The sequence below is a fragment of the Rhinatrema bivittatum genome, chromosome 9 (genome assembly GCF_901001135.1).
Source record: "Rhinatrema bivittatum chromosome 9, aRhiBiv1.1, whole genome shotgun sequence".
Lineage (NCBI taxonomy): Eukaryota > Metazoa > Chordata > Amphibia > Gymnophiona > Rhinatrematidae > Rhinatrema > Rhinatrema bivittatum.
Window position 1 is genome coordinate 113,065,269 of NC_042623.1, and position 23,652 is coordinate 113,088,920.

Genomic DNA, 23,652 nt, shown 5'->3' on the forward strand with positions numbered 1-23,652 from the left:
GGTGGCTTATGTTTATGTTTATTAAGTTTTATAAATTGCCTATACACAAAGAACTAAGTGATGTACATTTCAAAGACAGACCACAGTAAAAATCTTCAAAAAACAGTATATACTAGTGTGACTCAGCTAAATTCCTGTATTAAATTATACTAAATAGAAAAGTAAGCTTGTTGGAAAAGTAAGCTTGTTGGAAAAGTAAGCTTGTTGGAAAAGGAAAGTTTTAAGTGCCGATTTAAATGATTTCTGACTAATTTTTTAAAATGTATATGCAAGTGCTGAGGTTTTCTTCACTAAATTCTGTGGAATGAGATGAATAAGTGTTTGAAAGAGTAAACAAATGAGACAGTGTGAACAGTGACCTGTGAGCAAGTGTTTTTGGCTTCTTGCACTTAGTTTATACTGGTAGTAAGGGCTGCACACTTAGTGCAGTTGCCTGGATGCTTTCTATCACCTGAGCAACTCTGCATGAACAAAAAGGGATTACACATAGCATAATGAGGCAATTTATCTATTCCATAATTCAGAGCTGGGTGGGCCCCAAGCTGTTCATTAGTACCTAATTCACCATTGTTTGGCCTCACCCAGTTTCTGTTCCGAACTGAATATAAACTTTTTTATTCATTGGCTTTCTTGAATGGCTCTTCGCCATGACCACCTTTCCAGTCTCAAATTGAGTAAATCGACCCTATTGTTTCTTTTATGCTGGCAGAAATGCTTCATCTTTTGCTTTACATTTTACAACCTATAAATGCTTCCAGTTCAATCAATTATGCCTGTATTACCAAACATTTCTATGATTTAAGAAAATGGTAGATTAAATATCACACATGTAAAATCCTAAATTTTAATTATAAAAGGGGAAAAAAGAAGCAAAACTATACAATTTATCACATTTTGAAATATACTCATAACTAACCTGGCACAGCATTTATTTTCTGCATGGAAGCATGAAGCCTTTTTTATAGATTTATTGCAGTTGCAGTTTTCTTTTCCTTTTGTTTCCCTTTCTTGTCTCTTTACTTGAATCTAAAAGGGGAAAAATTGAATCATTTAGAATTTTTAGCATAAAAAGTTACATGAAACTTAAAATGTACAGATCTGCTGCAATTTCATTCAAAATATACAAAGCACCAAAAAAGTAAAACAAGTTTTACATGCACCTAGTACCACGAGGCCTAACTTTATTATTTCCTTCATGTTCCCAAAGAAATTATTTAATCAAATGTTTAATTGTTTAATCCCTCAGAAGTATATCTTGAACAAATATTTTCCTATATGATCACACTAATACATGGATATTTAAATCTCCTTTCCTGATGCTTTTGCCACTTGCAATTAACTCTTGTAAGTGATATATTGGACAATGAATTGGAAATGATTGTTAGCTAAACCCCTTGGTTGGGATGAAATACTGTATGGACAAGATATATTAAGGGACTACTTTTAATTATGATTGTTGTACTGTTATTTTTGCTTACTTTTTTTTTTATATACCGGTATATTGTTTTCTGCTTTAAACCTCTTGGTGAAAAACAGATCATCAAATAAAAAGGAAATTTAAGAAAACAAATTTGCTTACCATAAAATGATGTTCTCCGTAGACAGCAGGACTGAATTACCCATTACATGGGGGACGACATCCAAGGGCAGCAAATGGACCTCTCTCTCTAGCTCAGTAGAGCTTTTGTTACTGAGTATGTATGGGAGTTTCCACATGCACGCTGCCTCACAAGCCCCTCAGTTCATTTGAACAGCTTAACTTTAGCTAGACTGTCCAGAGAGGTGGAAAGGATTAAGCATGAATAATTCATCCTATCTACAGAGAACACAGTCTACGGTAAGCATAAGCAAACTTCTTTCTCCATCGACAAGCAGGACTGAATTAGCCATGACATGTGAGGCGTCCCAAACTGATGGTTGCAGTGAAGCATTTACTGATTAGCAACCTGGCTTCCCCATGGAGAGTGGACTAAATTAACAGGCTGTGCAAAACTGCTTTCCTAAATTTAAGATTGTCCAAGCAGTAGTGGAATGTGAAGATGTCAATAGATAACCAAGGTACAACTGTGCTGATGTCTTTGGTGAAGACAATTAGACAAGCAACTGAAGTAGCCATGGCTCAGACTTGATGAGCCTTCATAGAATCTATGATCTGTAACAGGCTAGGAAGCACATAACTGTGCACCACACAGTCCGCTAGCCAGTTGGAAATATGTCTGGCAATTACTACTCCCAATCAATGGGATCATACGATACAGCTTAAAAGACTGACAAAATGAAAGTCTTGCCTTTAAGGAATAAGCAAGGGCCAGTTTGCCACTTAGTATGTAAAGGGCCTTCTTCCCTTATGCACATGAAAAGAACATGGATAAAAACATTTGCTTAATCCAAGTGAAAAGTGGAAACCACTTTAGGTAGCCATTTCAGACGGAAGAACCCAAGGTACAGTGAGAGTAAGACTATAGTCTTAAGTTTGCCGACCTGTTTAGCCAAAGTGATGGCCACAAGAAACACCACCTTCTATCGGGCCGATTCAGTAAAGTCCGCGGGAGAGCAAACGAACGCCCGCTCTCCCAGCGCGCGCACCGGCCACTCGCCGGTGCACGCGATACAGTATTTAAATGAGGCCCGGTGGTAGAAACGGGCAAAAGGAGGCGCTAGGGACACTAGCGCGTCCCTAGCACCTCCTTTTGGCCCGGAGCAGCGGCTGTCAGCGGGTTTGACAGCCGACGCTCAATTTTGCCGGTGTCGGTTCTCAAGTGTGCTGACAGCCACGGGCTCGGAAACCAGACGCCGGCAAAGTTGAGCATCCGGTTTTCGACCCGACAGCCGTCGGCCGACTTCAAATTTATTTTTTTTTTTACACACTTTTTTTTATTCTTCGGGACCTCCGACTTAATATCGCCATGATATTAAGTCAGAGGGTGCACAGAAAAGCAGTTTTTACTGCTTTTCTGTGCCCTTTCCTGGTGCCGGCAGAAATTAGCGCCTACCTTTGGTACATACAATTGAGTATGTGAGAGTGTGGCTGCCCTATAAGGTAAGGCTACAGAAGCTATGGCTGTTCAGTTTGGAGAAGAAACAACTGAGGTGGAATATGATATAGAGGTCTACAAAATCATGAAACCACTTGAAAAAGTTAATGTAAATCGGTTACTTACTCTCTCAGATAAAAGGACTAGAGGACACTCCATGAAGTTAGCAAGTAGCTCATTTAAAACAAATCAAAGAAAATTATTTTTCACTCAGCACCAGAGGATGTGGTTACAGCAGTCTGCGTAACTGAATTTAAAAAAGATTTGGATAAGTTCCTAGAGGAAAAAACATCCATAAACTGCTATTAATTGTTAAGCAATAGTAGCTAGAGATTTATTTAATATTTGGCTACTTGCCAGGTACATGTGACTTGGATTGGGCCACTGTTGGAAACAGGAAATTTGGCTTGATGGACCCTTGGTCTGACCCAATATGGAAATTATGTTCTTATGATTAATCCTGGGTCTATTCATGAGGGAGGAAGATTCGACTGAGGCAAATTACTAATGTGTATGAACCCCTAGAAGGTAAGCTGCTTGCAGCAAGGCTATATAAACGGTTTCCCATGCTCAGATACCTAGGGGCCTGCAGAGAGGCCAGGATCCCGTGTTTCTATGATTGATTATGTGGATCGCCAGCAGATATGTCTGCTAGCGTCAGAATTCTCATCCTTTGGAGAAGACGAGAAACAGCTCTTGGGGCAAGCCAAATGACTCTCTACTCTAAAAGATTTGAAGAAAAAGTTCAGATGTTAATCCATGCTCTGAGTTGAGGTACAACTGGAGTAAGCGTTCCACACCATAGTTGGTGTGCCGATAACCAAAGTCATTTGGTAGGGCAACAGCCATATAGGGGAATTCCTGCCTAGAAATTTGGAGTTTAACCACCAAGAGATATTTTGAATACACTGATTATCAAGTTAACTGAACCCATCGTAAATGAGGGCTCCATTAAAGAGATCTCATATTGAGATATATGAAAGAACTACATGAATTTTCATGGTCGTATTGCCAAGGACCGGTCGTATTGCCTAGGCCGGAGCCTGAAGGTATCATGAGAAATCCAGAGCCCATGCTCATAGACAAAGGACCCTCCTGAGCAGAAGAAATACCATTTTGTTCAGAAATACTATCCAAGATCAGATGAATTTGATCCTCCTAGCAGGGACCAGATTTGACTTGGGACAATTATGACTTCCAGGGAATGAATGAGGTGAATTGTTCTGTCTAGGGTGTCAAACACTAGATACTGGGAAGAGCCTATGACAAGTTGAGCATCCAGGTAATGGGAAACAGATCCCTAGGCAATGGAGGTACACTACCCCCACTGCCAAACATTTCATGAAGTGACTGTCTAATGTGAAGAGAGGTAAAGAACATAAGTGTACACATCCTTCAAGTCCAGAGCAGATATCCAGTCTCCTGGCTGAATGAAGGGGAGGATGGTGTGGAGGGCGCTCATCTTGAACTTCTCCCACAGTAAGTTCTTTAGTCTTCATAAATCTAAGTTGGGTCTCAATTCCCTGATTTCTTGGGAATAATGAGAAAACAGGAGTGGAATTCCTGGACATATTCCACAGCTGAAATCAGTTCTATCGTCCGCTGAAAGGGAAGCTACTCCATCTCGAGGTGTGGTGGAGGCAGATGCAGATTGAACACTGAACGTTAAATAGAAGCTGCAGTCCAAGGGAAAAACAGTGCCCATATTCCTCAATTCTGAGGATCTTGCGTTTTTGGTGATCTTCCTCCACCTGTTCAGGGACAGATGGATTCTCCCTCCTCCATAGAAAAGAGCACATTACAAAGGGATGGCCTTATAAAAAAATGGGGCCTGGATTTGGCTAGAACCTGCTCCTGTGGTATACTGGTGTAGCATAATACCAGGGAAAAAAACCCTAAAGGGGGGCCTACTTATTAAAAGTAGTATTGACTTCTAGAGTTAAAACGTTCAGTTGGTACTTTCAGGAAGAACTAAATTTCCGCATGCTGCTCTTTAATCTGGCATCTTTTCCCTGACTGCGATAAGAAACATCGGTTATCTTGATGCAAATATCTTTCTACAGTCCACTAATTCGCAGAAAAAACTGAAAAGTAGCTCTCATACTTTGTGTCCAAGAGAGCTAGGCAAAAACTTTGCAGCCCCCATCTTTGGACTCGAATGAACATTTTGACCTAGCAGTGGCGTAGTAACCCAAATGCATAAACGAAAGACTGCCATGTGAGTGTTTCACATCCAATTTCAGTAGACTATTCTCGGAAAAAAAAACTACCTCAATGCATACTTTTTTGTTTGTTTGTTTGTTTTTTTTAAGAAATTGGCGGGCTAAAGACTTAAGTCTGCCCTGCTCCACATTCCACTGAAGGTTGGGTTAGGCACCTTTGCTGAAGGAAAAAGTTCTGCCTTGGGTAGGCTAACTGCCCATGGCTCGAGTTACAGATGTCTTGCGGTGTTGTGGGAGAGGATGGGAATCCCCTTGCAGGTGTAACTGCCAGCTTTCACAGGAAGGGTTTAAGTGAACTGGTCATTAAGGCAGTAAAGGATTCTCTGCTATCCCTAACACCTGGTCCCCAGGCTACTGTGACCAATGGTCGTTACTAAACAGAAGGTATCACCCTCTTAATCCCAGGTCCTTATCCTAGAACACAGAGTCTGGAAAGAAAGGTGAGACAGAAAGAAGGCCATCTTACAAATGCCATGAACAATTTCTGGTAAGATGGACCATAAATCTTCAAAAACTGCCCTATAACAAACTTATTCCAGAAACCGCTAATTGATCATATAAAAAGAAAAAAATTGGTATTCTGGTCATTTAATTCAAGAAATTATTGAGCATCATTGTAAGGACTGACTTATTAAATTTATAGGACCGACACAGCGCCAGTTAAAATCACATTTAAAAGCTGAATAGCTCTTAGGTCCACTTTTACATTATTTTTTAGACATTTTTTACTTGCAAATAAAATTATTCCTCTTAACTTGGAAATGGTTTAGCCCAATTTAGTATGCCCAAACCTTAGATGTTCAAAAGTGAGCATTACAGAGTGAGCGAAATGTCCTGTATAACAAAAGCAGTGCTTAGCTTGTATATCCAGCGTAAAAACAGCAAAATTGCTTACCTTGTAATAGGTGTTATCCCAGGACAGAAGGATGTAGTCCTCACATATGGGTGAAGTCACTAACTGAGCCCTATCACGGAAAACTTTGTCAAAGTTTCTAGAAACGTTTGACTGGCACAATGAGCCCACTGAGCATGCCCAGCATGCCATGATATTCTCAGCCACAGGGGTCTCCCCCTTCAGTCTCATATGTAGCAATAAGCTTTAGTAAAAATAAAATAATGAAACGTATCCGTCCCAACTACGCGGGGGTGGCGGGTGGGTTTCGTGAGGACTACATCCTGCTGTCCTGGGATAACACCTATTACAAGGTAAGCAATTTTGCTTTATCCCAGGACAAGCAGGATGGTAGTCCTCACATATGGGTGATTAGCAAGCTACAGGCTGAGTTATTTTGTAGAGAAGCAACATTAAAGTATTGTTGGTAAAAATGAGGCAGCCAAAAATCACAGCAGGTTGGATGTAGAAGGAGTTGGGATTATACTGGAAACAAGTTATTTAAGACAGATTGTCCATAGGCTGAATCTTGTCGTCCTTTGCCCAAACAGTAATGAGCTGCAAATGTGTGACGGGAACTCCATGTTGCCGCTTTATATATGTCAAGAATTGGCACTGAACGATAGTGTGCTACTGAGGTTGACATTGCTCTTACTGAATGCACCTTTACTCACCCTTGGAGAGGAAGGCCTGCTTTTTCATAACAGAATTCTATGCAATCTGCTAGCCAGTTGGAGAGTGTTTATTTGCCCACTGGATTACCCGGTTTGCTTGGATCAAAAGAAACAGAGTTGAGTGGATTTCCTGTGGACTGCAATGCGGTCTAAGTAATATGCTAGCGCACGTCTACAGTCCAAGGTAAAGTCCTTTCACCTTGGTGAGAGTGAGGCCTTGGGAAGAATGTGGGTAAAATTATGGATTGGTTCAAGTGGAATTCCGTAACTACCTTGGGGAGGAATTTTGGATGTCTACGGAGAATCACTCTGTCATGTAGGAATTTTGTATAGGGTGAGTACGTGACAAGTGCTTGTAACTCACTAACCCTTCTAGCTGATGTAATGGTTATGAGGAAGATAGTCTTCCATGTGAGAAATTTACATCACAGGAATTCATGGGTTCAAAAGGAGAACGCATGAGCCTTGTTAACATCTGATTAAGGTCCCATTCTGTGATTGGTGGCCGTATTGGTGGTTTAAGGTGAGTTAAACCTCTCATAAATCTACTGACAAGAGGTTGTATGGATATTGGTGCAACTTCCATCTTGTTATGGTAAGCCGAGATTGCACTTAAATGTACTCATACAAATGAGGTCTGGAGACCACAGTCTGAAAGATTACATAAGTAGTCTAGCAAAGAAGGTGTGGGGCAGGAGAAAGGGTCAATGTCCTTTTGTGTGCACCAAAAAGTAAATCTTTTCCATTTCGAAGAATAGTTCCTTTCGCATGGAAGGTTTACGTGAAGCTATCAGCATTTGAGAGACATTAGTTGAAAGATTGAGTGGTTATAAGATCAAGCTTTCAACATCCATGCTGTCAGAGATAGGGATTGAAGGTTGGGATGGCGCAACCTGCCCTGATCTTGAGTTATGAGAGTGGGAGCCACACCCAGGTGAATTGGCTCTGCGATTGAGAGGTCGAGAAGTATGGGAAACCACATTTGTCAAGGCCAATGTGGGGCTATTAGTATCATGGACCCCTTGTCCTGTTGTAGCTTCACTAGAGTTTTGGTTATTAGCAGTATCGGAGGATACGCGTATAGAAGACCTGAGTTCCAAGGGCGAGCAAAGGCATCCTTGGCTGACTGGTGTTTCTGTTTGTGCAGAGAGCAGAACTTGTCCACTTTGTGATTCAGGTGTGATGCAAAGAGGTCTATTGTTGGTTATCCCCAATGTTGAAAAATCCTGGTCGCTACGAAGGGATCCAGGGACCACTCATGACGTTGGAACTGACGACTGAGGCAATCTGCAACTACGTTGTGGATGCCCACTAGATAAGTGGCCCAGAGAAACATAGAATGTGTCAGGGCCTAGTCCCAAATCTGTGCTGCTTCTTGACAAATGAGATACGAGTCTGAACCTCCCTGTTTGTGGACTGTATTGTCCGTTTGAATCAGAACAGTCTTGTGTGAAAGGCAGTCCTTGAACGCATGCAGAGCATAATGTATAGCTCGATGTTCCAGGAAATTGATTTGAAATGTTTCTTCGAGTATTGTCCAAGTATCTTGGGTTTGGATATTGCCTATGTGAGCTCCCCAACCTAAGGTGGATGCATCTGTAGTTAAGGTTATCTGTGGGACTGGTTATTGGAAGGATAGGCCCTTGCACAAGTTGTCTCTGTTTATCCACCAAAGGAGAGATGAACGTAGCTGGTGGGTTACTTGAATTTGAGACGACAGTGGTTGAATGGCTTGTATCCATTGTGACCTTAATGTCCATTGGGTTATTCTCATGGCTAGTCTGGCCATAGGAGTGACATGAACCATGGAGGCCATGTGGCCTAGTAAAGTGAGAAACTGATGAGCTGTCACTTGTTTCTGCGAGTGTAGAGAGTTTGCCAATAGGGAGAGTGTTTCTGCCCGATCCTCGGGTAGGAAAGCTCTTGAAAGGATGGTGTTCAATTCTGCTTCAATGAACTGAAGTAGGTGAGACGGGATGAGATGGGACTTTTGGTAATTGATGAGAAACCCCATCGAGTGAAGCAGAGTAATTGTTCGTCTGAGAGAAGCCAGAGCTCCTTGTTGAGATTGACTTCTGAAGAGCCAGTTGTCTAGATAGGGGAAAACGTGTACACTTTCCTTGTGTAAGTGTGCTGCTACTACTGCCAGGCATTTCGTGAACACTCTGGGAGCTGAGGAAAGTCCGAATGGTAGAACTCTGTACTGGAAATGCTGTTGACCCACCAGGAAACGCAGATACTTGCGATGAGGAGGGAATACTGGAATGTGAGCGTAAGTGTCTTGTAGATCCAGAGAACAAAGCCAATCTCCTGTTTGAAGAAGGGGAGGCATTTTGCCTAGATATACCATCCTGAACTTTTCTCTTTCCTTAGAAATTTGTTGAGATTTCTGAGGTCTAGGATGGGACGTAGGCCTCCTGTTTTCTTTGGAATGAGGAAATAACGGGAGTAGAATCCTCTGCCCTGCTGAGTCCGCGGCACCAGTTCTATGGCTCTGGCTCTCAGAAGGGTGGATAATTCTGCTTGCAGATGAATTATGTGATTTTCGTTTAGCGCAAAAGGTTTTGGAGGAGAGTCTCTTGGAATTGAGAGGAAATTGAATTAGTAACCTCGTGATATTATTGAGAGTACCCATTGGTCTGTTATCTGTAACCAATGATTGTAGAAGGAGGAAACTCGACCTCCTACTGGCAAGTTCGGTTTGGGATTGTGGAGATGGCTTTTGCTCTCTGGTGGTGGCCTAAAATACCTGCAGCCGGTCCCATCTGCAATGGCGGTTGAGGCCTAGTGGTTCTAGGCTGTCTGGGCTGAGATCTTTGTTGTGGGCGAAATCTACCCCTGGATGCCGGTGGATAATACCCGTCTCTGCTTATAGAAAGGTTTTCTGGTTTCTTTCCTTGGTGGACGGCGAGACATTGATGAGGAAGAGTCTTGCGGAACCGACGATAGTTGGCGCAATGTTTCTGTGTGTTCTTTTAGTTGGGCCACTGCGTCCTGGACCTTTGACCCAAACAGGTTGTCGCCTACGCAGGGCAAATCCACCAGCTTATCTTGTACCTCAGGCCTGAGGTCAGAGGCTTTTAGCCAGGCCCAGCGGCATGCACCGATTCCTGAAGCTGCCACCCTTAAAGATGTTTCGAAGCTGTCGTAGGCAGCCCTTACCTCATGCTTTCCAGTTTCAAGTCCCTCATATATGATAGCCTGAGCTGCATCCTGGTACTGTTGAGGTAGGGAGTCACTGAGTTCCTAGATCTGCTTCCATAGATTCCTTTGGTATTGCGTCATATAGAGTTGGTAAGACGCTAAGTTAAGCATAGCTCCTTGGAATACCTTTCTCCCTAAAGAGTCCTGGAATCGATGATCCTTTCCTGGTGGAGTAGAGGAATGAGGTCGTACTCTTTTGGATTTCTTTTGAGCCGACTAAACTACTACAGATTGATGCGGTAACTGCAACTTTTGGTAACCAGGAACATGTTGGACAAGATATGTAGTGTCCACTCTTTTATTAATTGGTGGAACGGAACATGGATGTTCCCAAAGCCTGTGTTGTAATTCCAAGAGTATTTCATGGATAGGAATGGCCAGGATCTCTTTGGGTGGATCCAAGAATTGCAAGACTGCTGCCGTGTATCCTCCTCAGACACTAAGTTGAAAGGGATTGTGTCCGCCATATCTTTTTTGAAATTAGTGAAGGACAAGTCTTCGGGTGGAGACTTTTTCCTTCCTTCAGGAGGAGATGGCTCAGACATGAAGCTTTCAGATGAGGAAGCAGTATTTTTCTCCTCCCATGAGTCGTATGGCACTTGTTTGGAAGGAGAACTAGGAGAAGGCCTCGGTGGAAGTGATGGAACCAGTGGTCTGAAGAGACCTGAAGGTCCCGGTCGAGGATCATCAAAAGGGCCTTGTCCAGGAACGTCCCCTAGTCCTCCAGGCTTAGTAGGGAGAGGTTGCGGTGGGATGACACCAACGAGGACGTCGAGTCTATCCATTAGCATTTGGAATATCGAGAATTCCGGTTGCCCTGGAGCTCCAGGCATGGGTACTGGCATCGGTGCTGGTCCTGTTTTTGAGGACGGCCCCAGCATCGGCACGGGCATCAACAATGGTGTCTGCTTCGGCAAGGGCATTGGCGTCAATGGTCGATGCTCCTGGAGCGCTTCTCGCACCGCCTGGCGGATGAATCCGCTCAGTTTCTCCGTAATAGCTGATGCAGGCAGAGCAGCTATACGTGGTGGCGGTGTGGGTGTCATCGGTCCTACCACAGGGCCCTGTGGAGGTTCGATATCCGGTACCTTGATAGAAGGTGAACGCCTCTGTGTCAAAGGCCTCTGTGTTTCTTGTAGGCGACGCCGCTTGGCTGTCGACTTCTCCGGGGATAATAGATATTCCGGAATTGAAGGATGTCGATGCCGATATTTAGACCGGTGCTCTGAGGCTTTTTTTCTATGCCCGATGCCGACAATCGATGCTGCGGATGGGGTCGGTGATAGATCCCCTGAATCCTCCAGATGACTTTTTTTTTTTTTTTTTTTTTTTTTAATGATTATCCTTTTGAAGCTCCAGCCGGAGACAACTGAGTGGACGTCTATGTGGAAGGTAACAGTTGAAGGTGGAACAAATGTTCCATCTTTTCTTGCCGTGCTTTCCGACCGTTAGCGGTCATTTCTGCACATTCTGGACAGGATGAAACATCATGGGACTGGCCCAAACAACATACACACTCAAGGTATGGATCTGTAATAGACATGGTCTGATTACATTTGGCACACAACAAACGTACTCTCTCCTATAAATGAAATACTTATAAACTAATTTACTTATGCAAAAAAATTATTATTAATAATTTAATCATGAAAAATTATTAGAGAAAAAGAGGTAAGTTTCATATTCTAGGTGCTCACCTCCGCGGCGTAGCGACCTTCTTGTAGTCTAATCATCAACTAACCTCCGTCCTCCTTTATGTATTTATTTAATAATTCAAAAAACAATTTTTTTTGTTGATTTTCAATGTATAAATTTTCTTAAAAATCAAATATATTCTCCACCTTACATAATCGGATCATTTTATTTATTTTATTTATTTATTTAAAAAGTATTTATATACCGTTTTTTAAAAAAGAAATTTTATCAAAAACGGTTCACAGATTTAAAACCAAAAATAAAATAATCAAAATAAAATGGAATTTTTAAACTTTACATAAAAATTGGTAATAACTAGACAGAATGCTAGTATATAAGGTTATTAAAAATATAAAAAGTTTGGAACCATGGGCTTATTGTTTTGGGGGAAAAGGGGAAAAAGGGGGGGAAGGGGGAACGGGAGGAGGAAGGGGAAGTGGGAGAAATAGAGCGTAAAAATTATATGAGATAAAGGGAAGAAGGGAGAAGGGTATGATAGTTGGAAACGTGTGAATGAGCAGGTATGTTGTAGTTATGTGTAGTATAAATGGGATTGTAATGGGTGTAACTATGTTTAAGAGGGTAATTTCGGTATTGATGATTAAGTTTAATTAGAAGACGTGTTGAATGCAAGTTGAAAAAGATATGTTTTGAGAGATTTTTTGAAATGTGCAGGGTTGGATATCGAGCGAAGATGGTTTGGTAAAGTGTTCCAAAGTGTTGGACCGGCTATTGAAAAGGCTCTTTTTCTAGTGAGGTCTAATCTGGCTTGTTTAGGAGAAGGGATATCTAGTAAATTTTGGTTAAGTGATCTTAAGTGTCGCGTCGGTTTGTATATGCGCAGTATTGAACAAAGCCAGGTAGAAGTATGATTATGGTTATGAATTAAACTATGGATAATAGAGAGAATTTTGTATTTTATTCTGAACTTTATGGGTAACCAGTGTAATGATTGTAGAATAGGGGTGATATGATGACGTAAAGATGTTCTGGTTAGTATCCGGGCTGCAGAGTTTTGGATCAGTTGAAGGGGGTATAGTGAAGAGTCTGACAATCCTAGGAAGAGAGCATTACAATAGTCTAAGCCAGAGAAGATTAAGGATTGAAGAATGGTTCTGTAATCTCGGTAAAATAGTAGAGGACGAAGATGTTTTAACAGACGTAGTTTGAAAAACGATTTTTTTGTAAGTGAGGATATGTGTTGTTTTAGAGAAAGATCTGAATTAATGTTTACACCTAGGCTTATAGCAGAGCGTGTTAAATTTGCTTGTCAAACAGTTTTTAAATACTGCTGTTTAATGTCCCATTTCCTTTGTCCTATGTTCGGGGGAAATTATTTGAATTAGTTTCAGACTTCTTCTCATTGCAAATGCTCTATAAATAATCTATAAATAGAAACGCCAATCTCTAAATTTGTGGACGCTCGACTCTTATACTTTAAATTGCCACTACCATCAATGAAACAATGTTTTAACTTATCTCCCGACACAGCTGCGTTTCGAAAATTTATTCTTCCTTCATCAGTCTGAAACTAATTCAAATAATTTCCCCCGAACATAGAACAAAGGAAATGGGACATTAAACAGCAGTATTTAAAAACTGTTTGACAAGCAAATTTAATGATCCGATTATGTAAGGTGGAGAATATATTTGATTTTTAAGAAAATTTATACATTGAAAATCAACAAAAAAAATTGTTTTTTGAATTATTAAATAAATACATAAAGGAGGACGGAGGTTAGTTGATGATTAGACTACAAGAAGGTCGCTACGCCGCGGAGGTGAGCACCTAGAATATGAAACTTACCTCTTTTTCTCTAATAATTTTTCATGATTAAATTATTAATAATAATTTTTTTGCATAAGTAAATTAGTTTATAAGTATTTCATTTATAGGAGAGAGTACGTTTGTTGTGAGATAGATTTATAATTCTCATCCTAAGCGGAGAAGAGTGTAGCTGATTACATTTGGGACATTTTTTAAATCCTGTGGCCATGATAACCACAATAGCCGTCGATGGATATCTGACAAATAATTTATAAAACTCAAATGAGTCAGAAAGGAATTATTCTACTCACCGGCCGGTGGTAAGGAGAGAGACCCCGATGTGGGAGAGAAAAAAATGAAGTTTTGATCTGATTTTTAGTCAGAAATTGTGTGCAGAATTTCACACAGTGCTCCTGCTCCGTGATGCCAAAAGCAGTGCAGAAAAACTGAAGGGAGACCCCTGTGGCTGAGAATATCCTGGCATGCTGGTCATGCTCAGTGGGCTCAGTGTGCCAGTCAAAAGTTTCTAGAAACTTTGACAGAAAGTTTTCCGTGATAGGGCTCCGTTAGTGACGTCACCCATAAGTGAGGACTATCATCCTGCTTGTCATGGGATAAAATCCCAACTATAAATCTTGTAATAAAGAAATAAAATACATATCACCTGGCCAGAGACTGGCTTGGTGATGCACAGTTATCCTGCCTCTAGCACCTGGGGACTTGTTCATGGAGCTGGAATTAACGCTTTGCTTTCACAGCACGTATTGCAGGAATGACCCATTGCCTCAATTGCATCTTGCCTGCATGGACATATTGCGTCGACAACACTGGGGATGCTACCTTGCTTTAATGTTCTTTGCTTCATCGGCACCAGCAGCAGGGTATCGCGTCAATAGTGCTTCACTTCAATGGCGTGCATTGTGTCGATGCTGCCAGGATTGACAAATGGCCTCGACAGCACCCAGATCGGTGCATTACCCCTTGATAACATCTGCATTGGTGGGCAGGGATCAGTGCACTGTATAGGCAGCGCTCCAAGGTGCCTTGGTGTGTAGAGGTGCCAGAGTGCCAGATGGTTTCCACAGAGCTGGAGCACACTGCATTACTGCACCCTTCTCAACATCAAGGCTAAGGCAGATCCAGAATCTTGTGCCATTGGGAAGGGGAACCTTATTAGAGGAGCTCTACTTGATTTGGTCCCAGAGGCCGCAGTGTGTGGCTTCTTTGTAATATTGTTCTTATTTTCTTCTCTGCTGATTCAGCATTGGAATGGTTGAGGGGCTGTGCAGGCAGAAAGGTAAAGAAAAACAAACAGAATAACCCAAAGGTCAGAAAACAGAAACAAGAATTTGGTAATAAGAGGTACATATCCACATGGTAGCATGGACAAAGAGGTGGAGGGGCTTGAAAGGCAGCATGCATGCAGGAACTGCCATGCATGCTCAGTAAAGCAAAAGATCAGCCAAGCTAGAGAGATGTCCATTTGGTGCCATCGGACAATGTCACCTAGATGTCATGGCTAATTCAGCCCTTCTTGTTGACTGTGAAATAAAACTAATCAGAAATGGAAGGTTAACTTCAGCCCTTTTCTGTGGAATGCTCTCTGAAATAGCTCTTTTATTCATATTATTTGGTAGATTAATAAAGACCTCAGCAATTTAGGGCACAGATAACACTGTTCTTAATAACTGAACTATCTTATAGTAATTCAACAAAGTTATCAGCTAATACAGTACTTTAAAGCTTCTCTCTCTTCCACACAGTACATCTTCCCTATTTTGTCCTTAAAAGAAAAATGTCGATTTTAAAAACTCAGGATGAAATTTGAGCAACATTTATAGTTTCCTCTGCAAGCAAATGATTTTGTGGCAATTCTCTTCCATAAGTTCTAGAACCATGAAAACAAGGAGTAGAATAAATACAATTACACAGTATTTGAAAATATAATTGCCAGAGATCACTACTGTGCTCTAGGCCAAGGTTTTTCAATTCTGGTCCTCGAGGTGCTTTTACATCAAAATAAATAAATTAACCTGGCTCTTGGACTATCTGTAATGTTCATTATGAACATTCTGAAAACTAGGCCTGTTTGCTGCACTCAGGGAGTGGAACTGAAAATCAAAGCATCAGCTACACCAAAAAACATTAACTCTCCTTGACCTACTTAAAGCACTAACAGTATGCAATCAGGAGTAAGAAACACAAAGTGGCCTGGGAATGAAGTAGAATTCTTGGTGAAGATAAAATATGAAACACAACCAAAATCCAAAAGATTTTATTTTTAATGAGTAAGGACATTTCTGCCAGTGGCTGAACCACACACCAGTACAGATGCACCCTATAGCTGGTCAGTGTTGCTGTTGAATGACATTTTGGGCTCCATCCTATCTCTTTTCCTCATCTTTTCAAATACAATTATCAGCCACCATAGCAGAGTAATTGTTACACAGCTATAAAAACACATTTTGGTCTTCAAGGATTCAACTGACAGCATTAACATGCAACAATTCACTCCATTATCAGGAATTGCAGTTTCATGGTACAGAATATTCAGTTTGATTGAAAGCAATCTAAATGGAACACAGGAGAAGTGCCTCATTTCACTAAGATAACTGTTCAAAACAAATTAATCTCATTAGCCTTTAATAGCAATACATCTAATGGACAGGGCATTTGCTGTCCATTAGTAAAGTATAGTAAAGGCCTTCAGCTCTTCTACAACCAACATTAAGAAGTAGTTGTATTAAAGTACAATAGTTCAAGTAAATTACTGTGTATGACTTACCAAGAATATCATGTGAAATAAAAGCCAGTATCATACTCTGTATGAAGTTAATAATATACAAAACCATTGCGTGGTGAAGTATGATATTTATTTATAGCACACTATTTTTACCAAGACAGACATGCGGAATACTGGGGAAAAACAACCTCCTCAAGAAAAATAAACAAGCTTTCCCAGACATTCATTGATCAGTGCTGCGAGAAGTGTGGAAATCTGCTAGACCCAGGCATGGAGGACTAGAGAGAGACTGATTTAGTGTGCGCTAGTGTTAGTTTAATTCTTTACTGTTGCTCTTCCTTTTGACTTGTCTGACTGCTGGAGCAACAATTTGTGAAAGTCTCTGCTGGTTTGTCTTCATCTGTATCGTTGGTGGCCTTTGTCTTTGGAGTACTAGAGTAGAATGGGCAAGCAAAAATGGTATCTGGATTAAGCATGAAAGGAGCTGAGTGCCAGTGCATGCAAGAAGTGTAAGTGGGAAAGAAGAGGAAGAACTGGAAAACTGCATGGGAAAAGAGGAGGGAGATGAGCAGCAGAAAAGAGGAGGAGAAAGATATGGCAAAAAGGGAAGGACTCCGAACAGCTACAAGTGGGCAGGACACATCAACCCGATTCAACATGGAGGAGAACAGCCTTATTTTCAACAAGGTCCTGGAGCACTTTCCAGTACTCTGAGTGGGAGTCAGCAGGAGGTCCATGGCAGCAAAGGACAAGTTATAGAAGACTGACATGACTGAGCAGTTTGGGAATATCCCAGCGTACTACAAACCACTGCAATGAGTGGCATAGAAACTGCAAGTGACTAACTCCAGGAAGTGGTGGCAAAGATCTGAGATCATCAAACCAAGACTGAAGGACAAAAAACCCAAATGCCACCTGGCTCAGTGCTATGGAGGAAAGGCTGAAGGCAGACTTGGGATCAAGACAAGCAGATGACCTCTCACGCAACCAATACATGACTACAGCCCCCCGCTGCAAAGCTGGTATTTAACACTTGTTCTACCAACACATGAACATACCCACAAGATGGGGTGCTTCTATCTTTTAGCAAGTGGGTGATGGTCAAGACTTGAGCCATCTCAAGCACCAGACAACTTCCCATGGTCCACCACCACATAGCTAACAAGGTCAAATCAGGAAACACTACATGATACTAGCTCAGAGCCACAAGCTTCAGGAAACATTTCTAAACCTCCAAATCAAGATGTACATCATCACATGCAGATACTAGTTTATAAGGGAAGTGAAGCCAAAAATACTTTTCTATACTTTCCAGCAACAGTGCTTACCAGCAAGGTGTAATAGTATTAAGACACCAATAACTAGCTCTACATGGGTAAGAACATGCCATACTGGGTCCATCAAGCCCAGCACCCTGTTTCCAATAGTGGCCAATCCAAGTCATAAGAACCTGGCAAGTACCCAAGAACTAAGTCTATTCCATGTTACCGTTGCTAGTAATAGCGGTGGTTATTATCTAAGTCAACTTAATTAATAGCAGGTAATGGGCCTCTCCTCCAAGAACTTATCCAATCCCTTTTTAAAAACAGCTATTCTAACTGCACTAACCACATCTTCTGGCAAAAATTCCAGAGTTTAATTGTGCACTGAGTGAAAAAGAACTTTCTCCGATTAGTTTTAAATGTGCCACATGCTAACTTCATGGAGTGCCCCTAGTCTATTATCCGAAAGAGTTTCATCTGCCATTTTGATGCCCAATTTTCCAGCCTCACAAGGTCTCCCTGCAATTTATCACAATCTGCTTGTGATTTAACTACTCTGAACAATTTTGTATCATCTGCAAAATTGATTACCTCACTTGTATTTCTTTCCAGATCATTTATAAATATATTGAAAAGAAATGGTCCCAATACAGATCTCTGAGGCACTCCACTGCCCACTCCCTTCCACTGAGAAAACTGTCCATTTAATCTTACTCTCTGTTTCCTGTCTTTTAGCCAGTTTGTAATCCACGAAAGGACATCGCCACCTATCCCATGACCTTTTATTTTTCCTAGATGCCTCTCATGAAGAACTTTGCCAATGCCTTCTGAAAATCCAAGTACACTACATCTACAGGTTCACCTTTATCCACATGTTTATTAACTCCTTCAAAAAAGTGAAGCAGATTTGTGAGGCAAGACTTGCCTTGGGTAAAGCCATGCTGTCTTTGTTCCATTAAACCATGTCTTTCTATATGTTCTGTGATTTTGATGTTTAGAATACTTTCCACTATTTTTCCTGGCACTGAAGACAGGCTAACAGGTCTGTAGTTCCCGGATCGCCCCTGGAGCCCTTTTTAAATATGGGGGTTACATTTGCTAACCTCCAGTCTTCAGGTACAATGGATGATTTTAATGACAGGTGAGATATCAATACTTACATGCTCTCCCTTTCTTTTCCACAGGTCTAAATACTTAAGCCAGCCAGACAGTGACACCATTTCATTTATTAAAATGTATTGATCGCTCAACACAAAAGTTTCTTGGCCTAAGCGATTTACAATAAAACATACATAAAATTATATCATATACAAACAAAAATACACAACACGTCATATGCCAAAAACATCAAAATATGGCATATCATAATATTACCAGCATCAGATATTCAGAACTCGCTCTAGGAACATTGAAGGAGGAAGCTCTTTAAAGAAAGCCTAAATTTCTTGAGGTTTTCTTGCATCTGGACCTTGTAAGGTAAGGTGTTCCAGGTGGAAGGTGCAGCTACAGAAAAAGCAGTTTCTCGCGTGGAAGCTCGATGGGCATGCGGACAGAAGGTATATCCAATAAGCCACGCTGTGATGACCTTAATTGCAGAGTTGGTTGGTATATTCTTAGGAGGGCATTAGTCCAAGGAGGGGAGTCCGGACTCAGTAATTTGTAGACAGTCATGGCAATTTTATAGCGAACACGCTCTGAGATTGATAGCCATTTTAAATGAGAACAGGTGTAATATGGTCGAATCGTTTTGTGTTGGACACTAATCTGGCAGCGGAATTGAGTAATAATTGTAAAGGTTGCAGATTGGATTTAGGTAATTCTAAAAACAGACTATTACAGTAGTCTAAATGTGGAAAAATGATGGCTCACACAATGGTATGAAAATCAGAGTTGAACAAATGACGTAATCCAGATATCAAACATAATTTGAAAAACCCGATTGTGACAATGGCTTTAATCTGAGGTTTGAAGGATAAGGTGCAGTCAAGAAGGACGCCAAGACATTTGATGGGTTTGTTCAATGAAAAAGAGAGATTATCGAGCGTGATGGTGTCTTTATGGGATGCAGAATGAGAACGATGTATAAGCAAAAACTCTGGTCTTTTTGGTATTAAGGGAAAGTTTATTCTGATTTAACCATTGTTTAATGCTTGTTAAACATAATTAAAGATGCTCAAGTGTTCCTTGCTAGGAAGTTCGCATTTTGATAAAAAAAAATGTATATCATCCGCATATATTTTGAAACCATCTATGACACTGGCCAGCAACTTAGTAATAGGCGCAAGGTATATATTAAAAAGTGTTGCAGACAATGCAGAACCTTGCGGCACTCCGGATTTTAAGGAGGAAGCTGACAAGAGCTGATTGTTGAAACTAATGGATTGCGAACGACCTTCAAGGTAGTTGGCAACCCATGAAAGAACAGAGCCAGTAATACCGCATTCACAAAGTTGAAAGAGAAGTATCTCATGGTTGACAGTGTTGAAGGCCTAAGATATGTCCAGAGAGACCAAAAGAAATTGCTGTCCTTTGTCAAGCCCGTGCTTAAGGGAATCTATGAGATGAGGAGAAGTTCTGTACTCATGGAGCAGCGAAAGCCAAACTGATGGGGATTGAGGATTTTGTTGTTTTCAAGGAAGTCGGTGAGCTGTTGCAGAACAGCACCTTCAATGATTTTAGCAGCAAATGGCAGAGAAGAAATGGGTCTATAGTTTGCTACGTCATTAACGTCTAAGTGAGGCTTTTTCAACAAAGGTTTAATTAGAGCTTTTTTAAAGCTATTAGGCAGCAGACCGGTGCTAAGTGATGAGTTGACAATACAAGAGAAGCACTCAGAATATCAATGATAGCCTTAAAAGTTAAAACAGGGGCATTAAGAACATAAGAACATAAGAAAATGCCATACTGGGTCAGACCAAGGGTCCATCAAGCCCAGCATCCTGTTTCCAACAGTGGCCAATCCAGGCCATAAGAACCTGGCAAGTACCCAAAAACTAAGTCTATTCCATGTAACCATTGCTAATGGCAGTGGCTATTCTCTAAGTGAACTTAATAGCAGGTAATGGACTTCTCCTCCAAGAACTTATCCAATCCTTTTTTAAACACAGCTATACTAACTGCACAAACCACATCCTCTGGCAACAAATTCCAGAGTTTAATTGTGCGTTGAGTAAAAAAGAACTCTCTCCAATTAGTTTTAAATGTGCCCCATGCTAACTTCATGGAGTGCCCCCTAGTCTTTCTACTATCCGAAAGAGTAAATAACCGATTCACATCTACCCGTTCTAGACCTCTCATGATTTTAAACACCTCTATCATATCCCCCCTCAGTCGTCTCTTCTCCAAGCTGAAAAGTCCTAACCTCTTTAGTCTTTCCTCGTAGGGGAGTTGTTCCATTCCCCTTATTTTGGTAGCCCTTCTCTGTACCTTCTCCATCGCAATTATATCTTTTTGAGATGCGGCGACCAGAATTGTACACAGTATTCAAGGTGCGGTCTCACCATGGAGCGATACCGAGGCATTATGACATTTTCCGTTTTATTCATCATTCCTTTTCTAATAATTCCCAACATTCTGTTTGCTTTTTTGACTGCCGCAGCACACTGCACCGACGATTTCAATGTGTTATCCACTATGACACCTAGATCTCTTTCTTGGGTTGTAGCACCTAATATGGAACCCAACATTGGGTAATTATAGCATGGGTTATCTTTCCCTATATGCATCACATTGCACTTATCCACATTAAATTTCATCTGCCATTTGGATGCCCAATTTTCCAGTCTCACAAGGTCTTCCTGCAATTTATCACAATCTGCTTATGATTTAACTACTCTGAACAATTTTGTGTCATCTGCAAATTTGATTATCTCACTCGTCGTATTTCTTTCCAGATCATTTATAAATATATTGAACAGTAAGGGTCCCAATACAGATCCCTGAGGCACTCCACTGTCCACTCCCTTCCACTGAGAAAATTGCCCATTTAATCCTACTCTCTGTTTCCTGTCTTTTAGCCAGTTTGCAATCCACGAAAGGACATCGCCACCTATCTCATGACTTTTTACTTTTCCTAGAAGCCTCTCATGAGGAACTTTGTCAAACGCCTTCTGAAAATCCAAGTATACTATATCTACCGGTTCACCTTTATCCACATGTTTATTAACTCCTTCAAAAAAGTGAAGCAGATTTGTGAGGCAAGACTTGCCCTGGGTAAAGCCATGCTGACTTTGTTCCATTAAACCATGTCTTTCTATATCTTCTGTGATTTTGATGTTTAGAACACTTTCCACTATTTTTCCTGGCACTGAAGTCAGGCTAACCGGTCTGTAGTTTCCCGGATCGCCCCTGGAGCCCTTTTTAAATATTGGGGTTACATTTGCTATCCTCCAGTCTTCAGGTACAATGGATGATTGTAATGATAAGTTACAAATTTTTACTAATAGGTCTGAAATTTCATTTTTTAGTTCCTTCAGAACTCTGGGGTGTATACCATCCGGTCCAGGTGATTTACTACTCTTCAGTTTGTCAATCAGGCCTACCACATCTTCTAGGTTCACCGTGATTTGATTCAGTCCATCTGAATCATTACCATTGAAAACCTTTTCCATTACGGGTACCTCCCCAACATCCTCTTCAGTAAACACCGAAGCAAAGAAATCATTTAATCTTTCCGCGATGGCCTTATCTTCTCTAAGTGCCCCTTTAACCCCTCGATCATCTAACGGTCCAACTGACTCCCTCACAGGCTTTCTGCTTCGGATATATTTTAAAAAGTTTTTACTGTGAGTTTTTGCCTCTACAGCCAACTTCTTTTCAAATTCTCTCTTAGCCTGTCTTATTAATGTCTTACATTTAACTTGACAACGTTTATGCTTTATCTTATTTTCTTCTGTTGGATCCTTCTTCCAGTTTTTGAATGAAGATCTTTTGGCTAAAATAGCTTCTTTCACCTCCCCTTTTAACCATGCCATTAATCGTTTTGCCTTCTTTCCACCTTTCTTAATGTGTGGAATACATCTGGACTGTGCTTCTAGAATGGTATTTTTTAACAATGACCACGCCTCTTGGACATTTTTTACTTTTGTAGCTACTCCTTTCAGTTTTTTTCTAACAATTTTTCTCATTTTATCAAAGTTTCCCTTTTGAAAGTTTAGCACGAGAGCCTTGGATTTGCACACTGTTCCTTTTCCAGTCATTAAATCAAATTTGATCATGTTATGATCACTATTGCCAAGCGGCCCCAGCACCGTTACCTCTCTCACCAAGTCCTGTGCTCCACTGAGAATTAGATCTAAAATTGCTCCCTCTCTCGTCGGTTCCTGAACCAATTGCTCCATAAAGCTATCATTTATTCCATCCAGGAACGTTATCTCTCTAGTGTGACCCGATGATACATTTACCCAGTCTATATTGGGGTAATTGAAGTCTCCCATTATTACTGCACTACCAATTTGGTTAGCTTCCCTAATTTCTCTTAGCATTTCACTGTCCATCTCACCATCTTGACCAGGTGGACGGTAGTATACCCCTATCACTGTAGTCTTCCCTGACACACAAGGGATTTCTACCCATAAAGATTCAATTTTGTATTTAGTCTCATGCAGGATGTTTATCCTGTTGGACTCTATGCCATCCCGGACATAAAGCGCCACACCTCCTCCCGACTGCTCCTCTCTGTCATTGCGATATAATTTGTACCCCGGTATAGCACTGTCCCATTGGTTATCCTCTTTCCACCATGTCTCTGAGATGCCAATTAAGTCTATGTCATCATTCACTGCTATACATTCTAATTCTCCCATCTTACTTCTTAGACTTCTGGCATTAGCATACAAACATTTCAAAGTTTGTTTTTTGTTTGTATTGTTATTCTGCTTTTTAATTGATAGGGATAAGTTAGAATTTTTTAGCTCAGGTGAGTTTTTAGTTACAGGCACTTGGACTACTTTTCTAATTATTGGAACCTCACTGTCGGGATGCCCTAATTCTAATGCATCATTAGTATCCTTTAAAGATACCTCTCTCCGAACCATGCGCTGCTGAGTGACTGTCGGCTTTCCCCTTTGTTCTAGTTTAAAAGCTGCTCTATCTCCTTTTTAAAGGTTAGCACCAGCAGTCTGGTTCCACCCTGGTTAAGGTGGAGCCCATCCCTTTG

General features: G+C 41.0%; 1 protein-coding gene across 11 annotated transcripts in view; it reads right to left on the minus strand.

Annotated features, from left to right (window-relative positions):
* SCAF11 (SR-related CTD associated factor 11) overlaps positions 1 to 23,652 on the minus strand; it is a 529,866-nt gene that overhangs the window by 343,399 nt on the left and 162,815 nt on the right. For 8 of the 11 annotated variants that reach the window (XM_029616088.1, XM_029616082.1, XM_029616081.1 and 5 more), the window contains 2 exons: positions 14,679 to 14,771; positions 917 to 1,026 (listed from right to left, as the gene is read on the minus strand). In XM_029616088.1, the coding sequence (XP_029471948.1) occupies positions 917 to 1,026; positions 14,679 to 14,771 (203 nt within the window). The remainder of the gene's footprint in view (positions 1 to 916; positions 1,027 to 14,678; positions 14,772 to 23,652) is intronic. The other 3 variants (XM_029616084.1, XM_029616085.1, XM_029616092.1) reach the window with 1 other exon arrangement.